The sequence below is a fragment of the Felis catus genome, chromosome A2 (genome assembly GCF_018350175.1).
Source record: "Felis catus isolate Fca126 chromosome A2, F.catus_Fca126_mat1.0, whole genome shotgun sequence".
NCBI classification, from domain to species: domain Eukaryota; kingdom Metazoa; phylum Chordata; class Mammalia; order Carnivora; family Felidae; genus Felis; species Felis catus.
The window spans coordinates 52,046,776-52,061,786 of record NC_058369.1 but is presented as its reverse complement, the minus strand read 5'-3'; the positions used below and the strand labels follow the sequence as shown (position 1 = coordinate 52,061,786).

Genomic DNA, 15,011 nt, shown 5'->3' with positions numbered 1-15,011 from the left:
CGAAGCATCTCCTAAACATTAAATCCGTGTCGTTGCTCTTTGTCCGTGTCTCTGACACCGGTGAAAGAAACCGCTTGGTGCCAGTGCTTCCGCCAGATAGGCCCGAAAAGAGGACCTAGTAAAGGCCTTAAGGGCAAATGAAAGACGGGGCGGGCAATCGAACATCAACACCTCGCCCAAAAGTCCTCCCTGTTGTCAGTCCAATCCCAGTTTAAAACAAGGCCTTGGTGTCAGAATCCCAACTTTATCTCTTTATGGGGTTACTTCTCTGACCCTTTGCATCCTCATCTGCAAAATGGGTTTGCCACTGCCTGCAGAGATGACTTTAAGGATGAAATGAGATGATGGAGGGAAAGCTGAGTCTGGCATTTCACTAAGTGCTCAGAACCCCAGCCTACACGGATCCTGATCAGAGTCCTTTTCCTTCACACTGGTTTCCAGTTGGGAAAGCTGAGGCTCCAAGGGGCTGTCTCCTGCCCCAGACGCTAAGGCACGTCTCAAAAGCAAGGAAGGGCTCCCAGCATGGGCCTCCACCCGACGCTGGCTCAGAACACACCTGGCGACCACGTCCTCGCGTGCTGGCAGGCGGCACATTCAGGTGCGAAGAAACGTGCACATGCGCCCTGGGACAGGCGAGCCTAGCCCCGGGAGAGCTCACGCGCCAGGTGGCCCAAGGCAGGCACTCCCCACGAGGGTCCCGCTACACGCAGGCGCGGGAGGGGTCACTCGCTCACCCCCTTGCTCCCCGCCCCCACCGGGCCGCTTTCCCCTCCTCATTCCCGCTCACGCCGCGCGCGCGCCGCCTCACCTCCTCCGTTCTTGTAGCACAGGTAAGGGAAGCGCCACACGTTCCCCAGCCCGATGATCTCCCCAGCCACGCTCAGCACGAACTCCACCTTGTTGTTCCAGTGGCCGCGCTCGTGGACCGCCTTGTCGCGCTTGTCGCGCGGGTCGCGCGCGGGCGCCGCGCCCCCGCTGCAGCCGCCGCCGCCTCCCAGCGCCTCAGACTCCCGCGCCTCCTCGGCAGCCTTCCCATTGCCCAGAGGCAGCGCCTTCTCCGCCGTCATGGCCGCGCTGGCTGCCTCGTGCGCCGGGCCCGGCTCTGCGCCGCCGCCCCGGGCGGGCTGGCTTTTCAGGAGGCGCGAGCGGGCGGGAGGGGGGAGGCAGGGGGTGGAGCTGAGGGGCCGGGCCGGGCCAGCGCGGGGACCGGGACGCGGCGCGGCGGCCCGGCCCTCAGGGCGCCCACGCCGCCTCAGCCCGGCAGGGCCCGGGAGCCCGCGAGCACCTTGCGCGCGCCGAGCACCTTGCGCGCGCCGAGCACCTTGCGCGCGCCGAGCACCTTGCGCGCGCCGAGCACCTTGCGCGCGCCGAGCACCTTGCGCGCGCCGAGCACCTTGCGCGCGCCGAGCACCTTGCGCGCGCCGAGCACCTTGCGCGCGCCGAGCACCTTGCGCGCGCCGAGCACCTTGCGCGCGCCGAGCACCTTGCGCGCGCCGAGCACCTTGCGCGCCCTTCCTGTTCTCCTTCCTACTGGCCTCAGCGCAAGAGTGGAAGCGCCCATTCAGGCCTAGGTTGGGCTGCTGACGCCAAACCCCCAAATTCCACCACTCACTGTAATCTCCAACAGCTTGGGCCTCGGTTGCCCATCTCTAATAAGAGAAGTGGGCTCTAGACCAGGCATTTCCAACTTTAAGGTGCACACCAAGCACCTGCAGGTCCCTGCAAATCCTGATCCAGGGGGTTGAGGTGGGCTGGAGCTTCTGCGTTTCTAACAAGCACCCAAGTGCTGTGGATGCTGCTGGTCCGGAGACCACACCTGAACGTAACAGGGAGTAAATGAACTCAATTTCTTCCCACTTTTCAAGGTTTGTGAGCTCCCATAGGATGGGTACACCTTCATGTCTTGTTCATCCTCGTGCTCACTGTTCTAAACACAAGGAGGCAGGACAGTGTGGCAGTTAAGGGCATCTGTCTGATGACAGGCAAACACAAGTTGAATCTCACACTCCACCTGTCTGAGCTGTGTGAAGTCATCTGACCTCTGTGCCTGAATTTCCTGATCTGCAAAAGGAAATACCAACAATGCCTTTCTTAGGGTGTGTGTGTGTGTTTGTGTATGTGTGTCTGTACTTAATGAGAAAATGCTTATAAAGTACTTAGTACGTTGGAAATGCTCAATGAACATTAGCATTTTTTAGCATTATTATACACAATGTACATATGTGTGCATCTTCTTGTTTACTATCCATCTCACCACTCAAGTTTAAGAATGATATACACTGTATCATTCATTATAATAGCCACACAGCTTAGCACAAGACCTAGCACATAGTAGGTGTTCAGTAAATACTTAGGGCAAAAGAGGGAGAAAGGGAGGAAGGAGAAAGGGGAAAGAAAATTAGTGGGCAAGGAGCCACAGAGATAGATCCACCTCTGTCATTTCACAGCCCTGGAGAAGCCCAACCACATGAGCTGTTACTAATGCCACCCACTGTGCTCTCCATCCATCCCTTGGAGCTCCTTCTGGGGCTCTCTCAGGAAGAACCTCCCCATCTGGTAGCCCTCAGCCTCTCCTTTCATTCTGGCTTACAACTGCTCGAGTCTCTCCCCACCTCCAACCCCCTAGAAAACCCTTCCTGCCTCCATCTTCCCATTTCAGGCCTCCTTCCTCCCCTCCCCCTCACTACCATGTTTCTTGAAAGAGTAAGTTTACATGCTGCTGGCCCTGTCTTCACCTCCCACTCATTGCTCAGCCCATAGCAATCTGGCACCCACTCCCACCACTCCTCTGAAAGTGCTGTCTGTGAAGTCCCTCTTCTTTTGGCAGATCTTACAGTCCTTACAGTCCCCATCCTGCCTGATCTCCAGGTAACTTTCTGCACCATTTCCCCCTCTTGCTGTCTTAAAATTCACACTTGCATGCTTTTCTTAACACTGCCTGCCTCAGCTGCTGTTTCTCTCCCTGCTTCTGTCCTCTTAGATCTCATCTCTCTCATGGCTTTAGCCGCCCAGTGAAATACTGATGGTTCCCACACCTCCGTCCCCATGCGCTGTGCAGGGTATGTTCTAAAGCAAAGATCTTGCAGTGTTTGGGGTGAGAGTAAACTGAATTCAGGTAGATGTGGGGTCACATCCAGGCTGTACCCCTTATGAACTATGTTATCGCTGTCCTCAGGCTGTCTCCTCTGCTAAGTGGGGTTGATACTCGTTCTGACCTCATGGGATGGGTGTGAGGGTTTGCAGGCTGAAAGCATTGAAAGCAATAGGTCTCTGTGAACAGTAGCTGTTATTTTTATTGTCACGATGATGGCGATGTCATTCCCTTGCTGAAAAATCCGCATTGGCTTTCCTTTTTCTACAGGATGAAATCAAATTGCTTATCTTGGCATTCAAAATTACCCCACAGTCTGTCCCAGCCTTTCCTTCTAAATTGATGCCTTTTCTATCCCACACTAAAACTCTATATGAGTACAGTAAAACCTTGGCTTTTGAGTAACCTGTTTTGCGAGTATTCCACAAGGTGAGCAAATATTTCTAACATCCTAATAAATGAGCGATAGCTTGCCAAACATCACATGATCACAACTGAACCAATGATTCTTCTCTCTCTCTCACTCTTTCTCTCTCTCTCTTTATCTCTCTCTCTATCTCTCTCTCTCTCTCTCAATCTCCCTGCGAGATTGTGGGTGGTCATCTCCCATGCTCAGATGCTCAGTCTCAGGCCACAGCAGAAATCAGTGATTTTTCAGAATGTTGGAAGGTGCCCACAACTGGCACTCGTGTATTTTTTGTCACTTCCAAGCACTTATGGACAGTCCTTTTCCATACAAGAGTAAGCTTAGGAATGCTTTGCTTCACTCTCCCAGACTACCTGCAGATATAGACCCTTTCCTCTGCTGCTTTACTGACAGTTACATTAAATACAGTAAATAACAAGAGATTATTAATACTGTATGGTAGTCAACATCTGTGTAAGTGCATACAATGGCCCCCATGCAGAAAAAGGTTGAAAAGAAAGGCAGTAAGAATAAGGAGATGATTACAGTGGAAGTTAAGAAAGAAATCATCGAGAAGTACAAACAAGGTATGGGAGTGGCCAAAACTGCAAGATTTCGTAAGAAGTCTACATATGCATCTTACCCACAGAGGAGGAGGGGAAAAAGGGGGAGGAATCCCTCACTTCAAATGAGATTAGCGAGAAGTATAAAATGTGGGAAACAGTGAAAAATTTTGTAGAAAAGCACCACCCAAATAAGGCTGTAGCAGTGAGAGCAATGAATCTGTTTAGAAACAATGCAATGTTGCATTTTTACAAAATCCTCAAAAGGAGACAAAAGCAAGTGTCATTGGATTGGTTCCCTGTTAAAGTTGCATGAGAAGGAAAAGATTCCATTGAGCCAATAGATAGCAATGATTCAGTTCGTGATACTGAAAGTTGTCCTACACAATAACCCTCCTCTCTCTTGTCTCCCTCACACCAGCCACAAAGGTTTTCAAAGGTAAGTACAGGTTAATTTGCTTATTTTTCTTTATATTTTGTATTTTCATTATTATTTTGTATTATATTACAGTATTGTAATCATTTTTGTGTGAATATTTTTGGGTTGTGGAACGAATCATCTGATTTTCCATTATTTCTTAGGAGGAAATTCACTTTGATTACAAGTGTGTTTCTGGAACAAATTATGCTCACAAGCCAAGGTTTTACTGTAATTGCATTTGGGGGGAGGATAGGAGGGCGAGGGTATGATGCACAGTACTGCACATAGAATGGGCAATAAAGGAAGGAATTCATGTTTGACCTTGACAGTCCTTGTACACAGTAAGCACAGAGTGCCTCAGAGTCCCCCTGTTAAATGAACAACTATAGCAAAATTTTGAGACACAGTCCAAACCTTATTGCAACATTAGGCTGTCACCCCAGAATCTCTGTAAACCTCCTTTGAATCTAATTGCATTTCACTTTATAATGTTCCTTAGCATAATTAGCTCCAGGAACTGACTTCCTCTGAGAAGCTATGATTTTCTGAGACCTGCCTGGTGAGCAACCACTGAACAGCATGAGAGGGTGGGGGGTGGCCAGCCTCTGGCACAGACCTGGGCTCAGTTTTGCTGATGGATGTTCATGTGGCCTTGGGTAAGACCTCTTACCTCTGAGCTTTGGTGTCCTTGGTTTATCAAAATGATCTTGATTATCCTCATCTCCCAGGGTGGTCTTAGAGGTAAAGTGAGACTACATGGAGAGAATATTTTACATTACACTAATGTCCCAAACTTACCTCTCAGGGTTTTTGTAAAAAATTTTTTAACATTTATACATATTTTTAAGAGACAGTGTGAGTGGGGGAGGGACAGAGAGAGGGAGACACAGAATCTGAAGCAGGCTCCACACTCTGAGCTGTCAGCCCAGAGCCCGACGCGGGGCTTGAACCCACGAACAGTGAGATCATGACCTGAACCAAAGTCAGACACTTAGCTAAGCCATCCAGGCACCCCTCACCTCTCAGGTTTTAATGTTTCCATATGAAAGTTAACCAAATCAGTATTTTCCTCCTAGAATTTAGTAAATAAATGTTTAAAGTGTATCCCCATGCTTACATCAGAGCTCTGGAAAAGACTTACTCTTTTTCCTCTTTCCTTATACGGAAGAACCCACATCTTCCCTATCATTTTGGAGCCTCATCTCTGGGCCTTTTCCATTTTGCTATTTCTTGAGTGGCAGTGACCTGAAGGGCATACACCCAGGCCCCTGGGATGGATGTACTTAGATTGGAGCAAGATGGGAATATGGGCCATGGATCATCCCCAGAGCTGGTCCTGATGCAGCACAGCATAGTGGTTAGGAACAGGGGCTCTACAGTCACACTTCCTGGGTTCAAAGCCCAGGTCTCCCTACTCGGCACATTATTCTGAGCTTCAGTTTCCTTATCTGCAAAATGAGAGTACTAGTAGTATTTGCCTTTAGTTGATATGAAGATTAAATGGGTTGGTATTTGTAAAGCACTTAGATTGTGCCTGAATTAGACATTCCTGTTCAATAAATATATGGTCTTCAAAGAATAGAATTGCCATGACTTCCTTATTCCTTTTTGGGGGCAAGAATTCAAAGTTTTTCATCTTCCAGAAATAGCCGTCCTGAAGGCTTATTTAAACTTCAGCATGGCTCATTCATTCATTCTCCAAATACTTATGTTCTTCAATTATCTTCAGATACTTCAGATACTTGAGGTTGTGAGGGTGCAAAACTAGATAGAAAGCCTGCCCTGGCAGTATGCTGAAGCCAGCTCATACTAGCTCATGAAAGCCAATTATTAAGTTTTCAGGGATTTTGGGAGCTGTAATTGGGAGCTGGAAGTCTGCTATAGTGGTTGTACTTACACCACAGGGAACTACAAAGGCTGTAAATCAGCCCCGCGCCCACTTAGCAAGTGCACCAGCCCACCATTGTGGAATAGTGGAGGAGGCAGATCCTAGCTCAGGAATTGCAGAAATTAATAGAAGTTGGAAATTCTGGTTTACACCATAAAAGGGAGCCTTGCGGGTCTCAAAGAGCTTGTCACTGAGAGACTGACCTTGTCAAGGAGATCAGGGAGGACTCCCTGAGCAAGTGACAGATGAGCTGAAGCCTGAAGGGACAGAAGCAATGAAGTGAATGAGGAGGGGTTGGGGGTCCTGAAAGACGATCACTGAGGCTGAGGCTGTAGCAGAGAGTGTGGGTCAAGATGTGCCTGAAGGGGAAACTTTTTTGAGCAGTGAGTGACATTAGCATATTTGCATTGTAAAGAGATTACTGTGAAAAGTGGTTTATGGAGTGGTTTATGGAGTAGGGTGAGTGCTATGAAGAGACTACTGTAATAGTCCAGGCAAGAGATGATGCAGCAGCTTACACGAGGGAGGTGGCAGTGGAGAGGAAGAGGGGAAGATAGAGTAGAGCGATATTGGTGGGGGGGGTTGGGTGGTAAAACCCACAGAACTTGACCTGGGGCTGCATATGGAGGATGAAGAAAAGGAAGATAGGTCTGCCTGGTTAGTAGAACTCTGGCACTCCACCTTGGAGGGGATGGCCCTGCTCCAGTTTGTGTAGATACACCCACTCTGTCTTGCTCAGGGAGTGATAAGCCACAACCACTGAACCAGTGCACCGTCCTCAATTGTGTGAACAGCTGCAGGACCTAAACACCACATGGTTCCTCTCGAAGGAAGCTAAAAAGGCATTAGGCACCAGAAAGAACTTCCTACAAATCATCCAGTCTAAAGAATCTGTCCTAGGAGGTAGTAAACTCCTCACATTAGAGATGCTGCCATGATAGCTAGACTGGCACACAGAACTTATGGACAGGCTGTCCCAATCACAAGAGTCTCTGAGAACACAGTTTTCTGCAAAAACGTTGCCTCACTACCACCACTATAACAGGATTGCATTAACAATACCAATTTCTCACCCTCCCCTGTATCCATGCCATTTGCCATGTAACTCTGCAGGACCCTCCCAGCACTGGAGTTCAGTCATCTGACTTGCTCTGATCACTAGAATGTGGAAGAAGTGATGAGATGCCAGTTCTAAGCCTTGAGTGACCGTAAATGTTTCTGTTTGGCTTCTGCCATTACCCTGTGAAGGATGTTCTGGGTCAGTCCACAGGTGAGGAGGAAAACAGGATATGGAGCAGAATTGCCCTGGCCTAAGTGCCTCAAGGCAAGCCCAGACTAAAGTAGAGACCTCAGGGACTACGGAGGTATGAGCAAACCCAGCCCAGCCCACCTCCCACCTCCTGACTTAGGAACTGTAATAATCAATGTCTGTTACATTTAGCCATGGAGTGTCAGTGGGCTTTATACACTTTTGTTCATGTCCTTCCCCTTCTCCCCTTTGCTTATCAGGCACAACTCATTCTCTTAAGCCCATTGTAATGCTCATCTTCTTCATGAATTCTAAAATTATTTCTTCACCCTCTAAATTCTTAGTACTGCTTGATCACCGTACCTTCCAGGGTGAAGCATCATTTTGCAGCCTTTATACCACCAGACTGAGGAACTGCCCTCACCAGGTTGCTGTGGTAACATTCTTATTTTAATGCTTTCACTGCTGGTTCAGGGCAAGACCTTTACTCTTAGGGCCAGAATTAAGATGGACGGGTGACCCTGCCTGGGAACACCTCCCTCCCCTTGCCTCTTAGCCACCTCCCTGCCTGAGCCTTCACTCATCTGCTTATCTTCTGCCACAATCCCTAAAATGGACTTCTTTTTTTTTAATGTTTTTACATGTTTTATTTTATTTTATTTTTTTGAGAGACAGAGCACAAGCCAGGGGGGGGGGGGAGCAGACAGAGAGGCACAGAATCCAAAGGAGGCTCCAGGCTTTGAGCTGCCAGCACAGAGCCCAACATGGAGCTCATACCCACGAACCGTGAGATCATGGCCTGAGTCGAAGTTGGAAGCTTAACCGACTGAGCCACCTGGGTGCCCCTAGGACAGCCTTCTTTTGAAAGAAGGAAATACTGTTAAGACCTACCTGACTTTCCACTGAAATGTTTGGATGACCAAACTCAAGGAAACAATAATTGTATCTGTACACTACAGTAAATTGACGACTGGTCCTAAGTGTTCACTTGCCTGTAATTGTGTTCTATGTCCTCACTCTTGCTGTGGCCCCATGGTGGGCAGAGCGTGCTTCCCCATCTCTTGACTATGTGGTTAATGTTGGCCAAGCAGAGGTTTGAAATGTACTTGTGTAATTGCACTTTCCCTCTTACCTGCTGACATTACCATGAAAAAAAAAATGTATCTCTTGTAGCTGCTGCCCTTTTAGCCTGATCCCCAAAAGGGGACAGTGGAGCAGAGAAACTCCAGCCAGACCTCGGATCCACAGCCTAAGGCAGAGCTGCCCCAGCCCATCCACAGTCAAGAGGAGTGCAAAATAAATGCACTGAGATTCTGAGGTTGTTACACAGCAAAAGCTGACTGATAACACTTTCACAGGCTATGCGAGGGCCCTCATGCACCCTGTCTGTTACACTGCACAAAACTAGTGTGGGGTAGGGATGGTAAGTGCTTCATTCTGCACAGCATGAAGCTGAAGCTTAGAGATGTTGAGCAACTTGTCCATAATCACATGGTCAAGTCAGAATTCAGTTCTTGGACGTATCCTCTGTGACCTACCAGGCCCAACTGTAGTCCTCTCCTGGCTGCTGGTTTTACCCACGTGAGTTGTCTTTCCCTGTTTGATCTCAGTGGAAAAATGAGAGAACAAAGGAAGAAGTGTATATCTTTTCCTCATCTAAGCCCAAGAACATTTGTTTAAAACTTAATTATTCTATCCTGGATGCCAACCTGGGAAACAAATCCCCCATCTGGGCCCTGTTGCTATAAGAGAATGCTTTCCAAGTTCCACACACTGATTTTACACTTGGACTCTTAGCTGTTGTCCTTCTGGGATTGGGCAGCATCTGTGTGTGTGAACACACATGGTTCCTTGTGTTCTGATTTTCCTTGTGTTTATATCTAATGATCTCCTGGAAATCCTGGCTCAGATGTCTAAAGCCAGTGGCATGTCACAGATATTTACATTTGCCTACAGCTACAGCTCCTAGGACCACTGCATCTGGCCACACAGACTCTGAGTGCTCAACTCTGGGGACCCCATTTACATCGTTACTTTGGAATTGTGCAATATGGTGGCCCTGGTCCTCTTATGACAGATGTCAACACTGACCTCAGTTTACCCAACTGGTAAAATGCTGTGCTCTCCACTGGCCCCAGCTATACCGTGCCTTGTAACTATACACAAAGTGGTTCAACTATCTCCTAGAGAGAATCATAGACTAAGAAGTGAATGACTATTAAAGATACATGCAACCCCAAGTCATAGCTCTCTGGTTCAGAGTTTCTCTGGTAACAATGACACCCCAAGCATTGTTTCTGCCACTTTCTTTGTTGCAACTCACTATAAAAAAATTTAACATGGGGAACTTTTAAAGAAATTTTCCTGGTGCCCTAACATCCTCATCGCAGATAGAGCCCCACAATTATTCTTAAAACCAACAGCTATGATTGGAGGTCTTCTTTGTGCCAAGCAATGTACTAAGTGCTGGTGATGACTCAGAAATGGTCTTGGCCTTTCAGTGAGATAACAAACAATAATCCAGTATGGCAGGCACTAGTATAGAGATCCATGCAAGGTCTTAAGGAAGCACAGAGGAAAGGACACCTCTCCTCCTTCAGGGTTGCATAAACTTCAGGGAGGAGGTAAAAGTTGCATTAATCCCTTAAGATATGACTGGGAGTGCAGGTGGGGAAAGGAGAGGAAGCTATGTCAGGCAGAGGCACCGTGGAAGCAAAGGCATGGAATTATGGAGATGCCTGGTGGGCTTGGGGGATGCCACCTACCTACAACTGCCTTGCCTAACAGAGCAGCCACCAGCCGCATGTAGTTACCAAATGATTAAATATGGCTGGTCTTAACTGCAATGTGTTAAAACACATTCTGTATTTCAAAGACTTAGTATAAAAAAAGAAGAATGTAAAATAGTTAATATTTTCAATATTGACTACACGTTGAAATTATAATGTCTTGGTTTATACTGGGTACAATGTTGTGATTTATAAGAAATATATATTTAGTCATTAAGATAACCAAAATACATTTTTATACATATTTGGTCTTCCATGATTCTTAGTTCACAGATCCCCAAATGCTTAGAATTTCCTAAGTGGAAAAGATCAACGGAACCATCTTTTGTCCCAATGTTTGATCTCTCATTCTCAGTTTCTGAAATCACTTGAAGGCCATTAAGTTGAAATGAGTATCTTGTTATTTATAATAATTTCCTTTCCACCACGGCTGAGTTTATGGTAATGAGGTGATTTATAAAGGCTGGTTACTAGCGGAACCAACCATGAATAGAGGATTGCAACTTTCAGTCCTGGCCCCTGGCCTCCAGGAAGGGAAGGAGAGATGGAGGTTGAGTCAGTCATCAGTGGCCAATGATTTAATCAGTTGTTCCTATGTAATGAAACCTCAGTAAAAACCCAGAAGGACAGGGTTCAGATCACTTATGGAGTAGTGAACACATGGAAATCTGGGGAGATTGGTGCACTAGGACAGAGCATGGAAATTCCACACCCCTTCCTCATGCCTTACCCCAGGCATCTATTTCATCTGGCTGTTCCTGAGTTATATCCTTTTATAATAAATTGGTAGTATAGTAAGTAAGCTGTTTTTCTGAGATCTGTGAGCCAGTATTGCGAAGCGATTCAACCCAAGGAGGGCGTCATGGGAAACTTTGATTTATAGCTTGTCAGCCAAAAGCACAGGTGACAGCCTGGACTTGTGATTATGCCAGAAGTCGAGGGGTGGGCAGTCTTGTGGGACTGAGCCCTTAACCCGGGGAATCTGATTTCTGACGCAATCTCTGGTAGATAGTGTCAGAACTGAGAACTGAGAACCCAACTGAGAATTGCTTTCTGGCAGTGGGGTGGGGGTGGGGGAATCCCACAAACATTGGATGGTGATCAGAATCATTTATTGGGTTAAATAAAATATACTCAAAATTAATTTCATCCTTTTTTTCTTATACTTTTTAAACATGGCTACTAAAAAAATTAAATTGCTTATGTGACTTATATTTCTATCAGACAGCATTAGTCTAGAAAAGCTAGGGCAGTAGAAGACAATAAATTCAGAACTGAGCCTTTAATTCATCTGTGGGCTTAAAATGAACCTCTAGACACACTCAACTTGCCACACAAATCATAGTACCAGCCACTCACTACTAGGTGGCACCCAGCCTCTTCACACTCTTATGTTCTCTGCCCAGCCTCTGAAGCATCTGTGCTTCTGATTCTGCTGTGTGGACCAATGTGATGGCCACACGTTTTAGAGTGGCAGCCAAAGCATTTAGTGTCTCAGCTTTTCAAGGCCATGGCTGTCCAGTTGAGATATAATGTTAGAAAAAGTTGATCCATGCTGCAAACCCAATCCAAGTCCCAACCAAGTAAGTTCTCAGGGGGCTATTTGAGGTCTCCAATCAAAGCTATTGCCAAATCCAAACCAGACAGTTTCCTGCCCGAGGCTGGGTATTCAGCCATGACTTAGCGATCAGGCACCCCCCAGTGGGCCATTTGCTTCTCATCAAGCCATGAGTTAAAATATGCTCTGCCCATTTCTAACTGCCCATCTGTTTTCCTCTTTGGAGGATGACGAGGGGACAGGTGTCTGTCACTGCCCCAAGCAGATCTTTCTCAGCTGTGTTCTTGCAGATTTCCTTACTCAGCCCACACCACTAATAGTTTGTAGTCTATATTAGCATCATCTCCAAATTACATTTGAGCAAACCAGGTTGGAAGAGATTGAATGGCCCACACAGCTTGTAAGTGGAGTTGCCAGGGCTTGGATTTGGGTCTCCTGCCTCCAAAGTCATCTTTCATTGTCCAGCCTAGCCTCAGCCTTAATGTGTTATTCAACCTCCCAAGTTCTAGTCATAAAGCTCTGTGTTACTTAAGAGAGTGGTGGCTGCTGTAACATAAACTCTCGAAGCTCAGTGCTTGCCCACGTTTGAAGTTTATTCTCAGTAATGCAAAGCCCTACACAAATGTTTGGCAGGCAGCCTTCCATGCAGGGATGTAGGGATGTAGGTTCTACACACGTTGTAGCTGTTTTATGGTCAACATGAGGTTCCCAAGGTCTTTGCTGGGCACCTTCATGGCTGCCATGGAAAGATGGAATGCAGTTGATGTCATACTGGAGGATGCAAGGAGCAGACACTACATCAGGCAGCAATTACATTCTCCTCATACAGACACCCCAGATGGCAGCGTCTTAAAGAGAGGAGGCATGCCCCTTCTTCCCTCCTTTTTTCACCTTGCGTCTTAGGACATAGATGTGGTGGCAAACCCTCTTGAATCATGCGGAGAAACACCCTAGGGATGGCAGAGTGCAAGAAAGGAGACTGGATCTCTGAGGGACTGAATGGAGCAGAGTCACATTGCCAGTCCTGCACTGTCCATGTCCAGACTGTATGTGGGAGAATTGAATTTCCATCTTGTTTAAGCCACTGTTGTTTGCGCACCTGTTTTATGCAACTGAACCTGTGTCCCAAATACAGGATCCTACTCTTTTTGTCCACAACAGTACTCTGGCAAATGGCAGCCGGAAGAAGAATGAGTCAGCCCAAAGCTCCAACCCTCAGCACAGAAGCTTGGTTGGGTGGGCAGCAGAGGGAGTAACTACCTTTGAGCACATGACAACAGCTTAAAATTGTGAAATATGCATAATATAAAATTTACTATTTCAGATGTAATTAACTATACAGTTCATTGGCATTATGTACATTCACATCATTGTACAATCTTCACCGCCATCCAGAAGTTTTCCATCTTCCAAAACTGAAATTATGTATCCATTCAACACTAATTCCCCTTTTCCCCTGCCCCAGACCCTGGCAACCACCAATCTATTTTCTGTCTCTCTAACTTTATTTACTACTCTGGGTACCTCATGTAAGTGGAATTTTATGATATTTGTCTATTTGTGACTGGCTCATTTCAGGTAGCATGATATTTTTAAGGTTCATCTTTGTTGTAGTGTGTCAGAAGTTTTTTCCTTTTTGAGGCTAAATAAGATTCCACTGTATGTATAGACCACATTTTGTTGATCCATCCATCCATCAGTGGACACTTGGGTTGCTTCTACCTCCTAGCTACCATGAATAGTACTGCTATGAACAGATGGTGTGCAAATATCTGTTTGGGAAAAAAATAAAAATATCTCTGTGGAAAGAGGAAGAGAAAGTAGAGAGGGTATGCTCATATCTTAACCTCATGAGCCTGGAGTGGCATGTAATTTTTCAGCTCACACTTCATTGGCAAGAACTGGTCACAGGGTATAATAGTTACCTATTACTGAATAAGAAATTACCCTAAAACTTAGTGCCTTACAATGATGTGCATTTAAGGAGAGACACCACTGAGTAGTTGTGTCAGGGCTTCTCAGGAGACGGCAGTCAAGAAATGGGCTGTGGCTGCAGTCATCAGAAGGCTTGAGTGGCACAGAAGGACCTGCTTCCAAGATGGTGTACCCACATGGCTATTGGCAAGAGGCCTCAGTTCTTTGCCAAGTAGATCTCTTCATAGAGCTGCTTGAATGTCCTCAGAACATGACAGATCGCTTTCCCTGGAGTAAGTGATCCAAGAAAGCCAAGGTAGAAGCTGTAGTATCTTTTGTGACCTAGGCTCAGAAACTATACACCATCATTTCTTTGGTATCCTATTGGTTATACAGGTCAATCCTATTCAGTGCGAGAGGAGACTACGCAGGGATGTTATCAGCAGGAGAAGAAGTCATTGGAGACTGTCTTAAAGTCAGGCCATCACTGATACTCTTGCATCTGGGAAATGTGGTTCCTGTCCAGGCAGCCATTTTCTAGCAATAACTTTGTATGCAGAAGGGGTAATATTTGGTGGACAGCTGGTCATCTTGGCCATAGACCTCTCTCCAGGAGTTTCAGAGGTGCCTCTGACTACCTCTGTGACCTGGTGCACAGTCTCCCCTTCTGTACAATGAGCTTGTTCTTTCCTGTTAGCTAGAAACTAGCTCTGATATCCCTGTCTTGGCTCCCAGCCCAAGTAAAGTCTATGGATGCTTATTGGTGCAGGACAGACCCAAGTCTCAGAGAGACACATGAAGGGAGAGGCATCATCAGAAAAGTAGGGGTGGGGGCTGAATTCAAAGCCTGGGAGCCCAGGAACATGACAGATAAGAGTACTAGTTTTAAAGTCAGCAGTCTGTGTTCAAAATCTTCCAAAAACTTTTTGTCCTTGGTTGAGCAGTTTCACCTCTTGAAGTCCAGTTTTCTGTACAGCAGGAAAAAAATCAACATTGACTTTATAGGGCTATTAGGATTACTGATCTAATCCAGTGTTTCCCAAACTTGTATTCACTACATCTGTTTTCTTGATGCTTTTTTTCATATTTGTATGCTGTCTGTAGTATGTAAAATTTTCTTTATATATACTTA

At 46.5% G+C, this 15,011-nt stretch overlaps 1 protein-coding gene across 2 annotated transcripts in view; it reads right to left on the bottom strand.

The window, feature by feature from the left end:
* The window catches only part of SLC6A11 (solute carrier family 6 member 11), a 134,662-nt gene extending 133,520 nt beyond the window's left edge, over nt 1–1,142 (bottom strand). The window contains exon 1 of one of the 2 annotated variants that reach the window (XM_023250020.2): nt 809–1,142. In XM_023250020.2, the coding sequence (XP_023105788.1) occupies nt 809–1,067 (259 nt within the window). In that variant the 5' untranslated portion in view covers nt 1,068–1,142. The remainder of the gene's footprint in view (nt 1–808) is intronic. The other variant, XM_003982487.6, reaches the window with a different exon arrangement.
* Between the last annotated feature and the right edge of the window lie 13,869 nt (nt 1,143–15,011).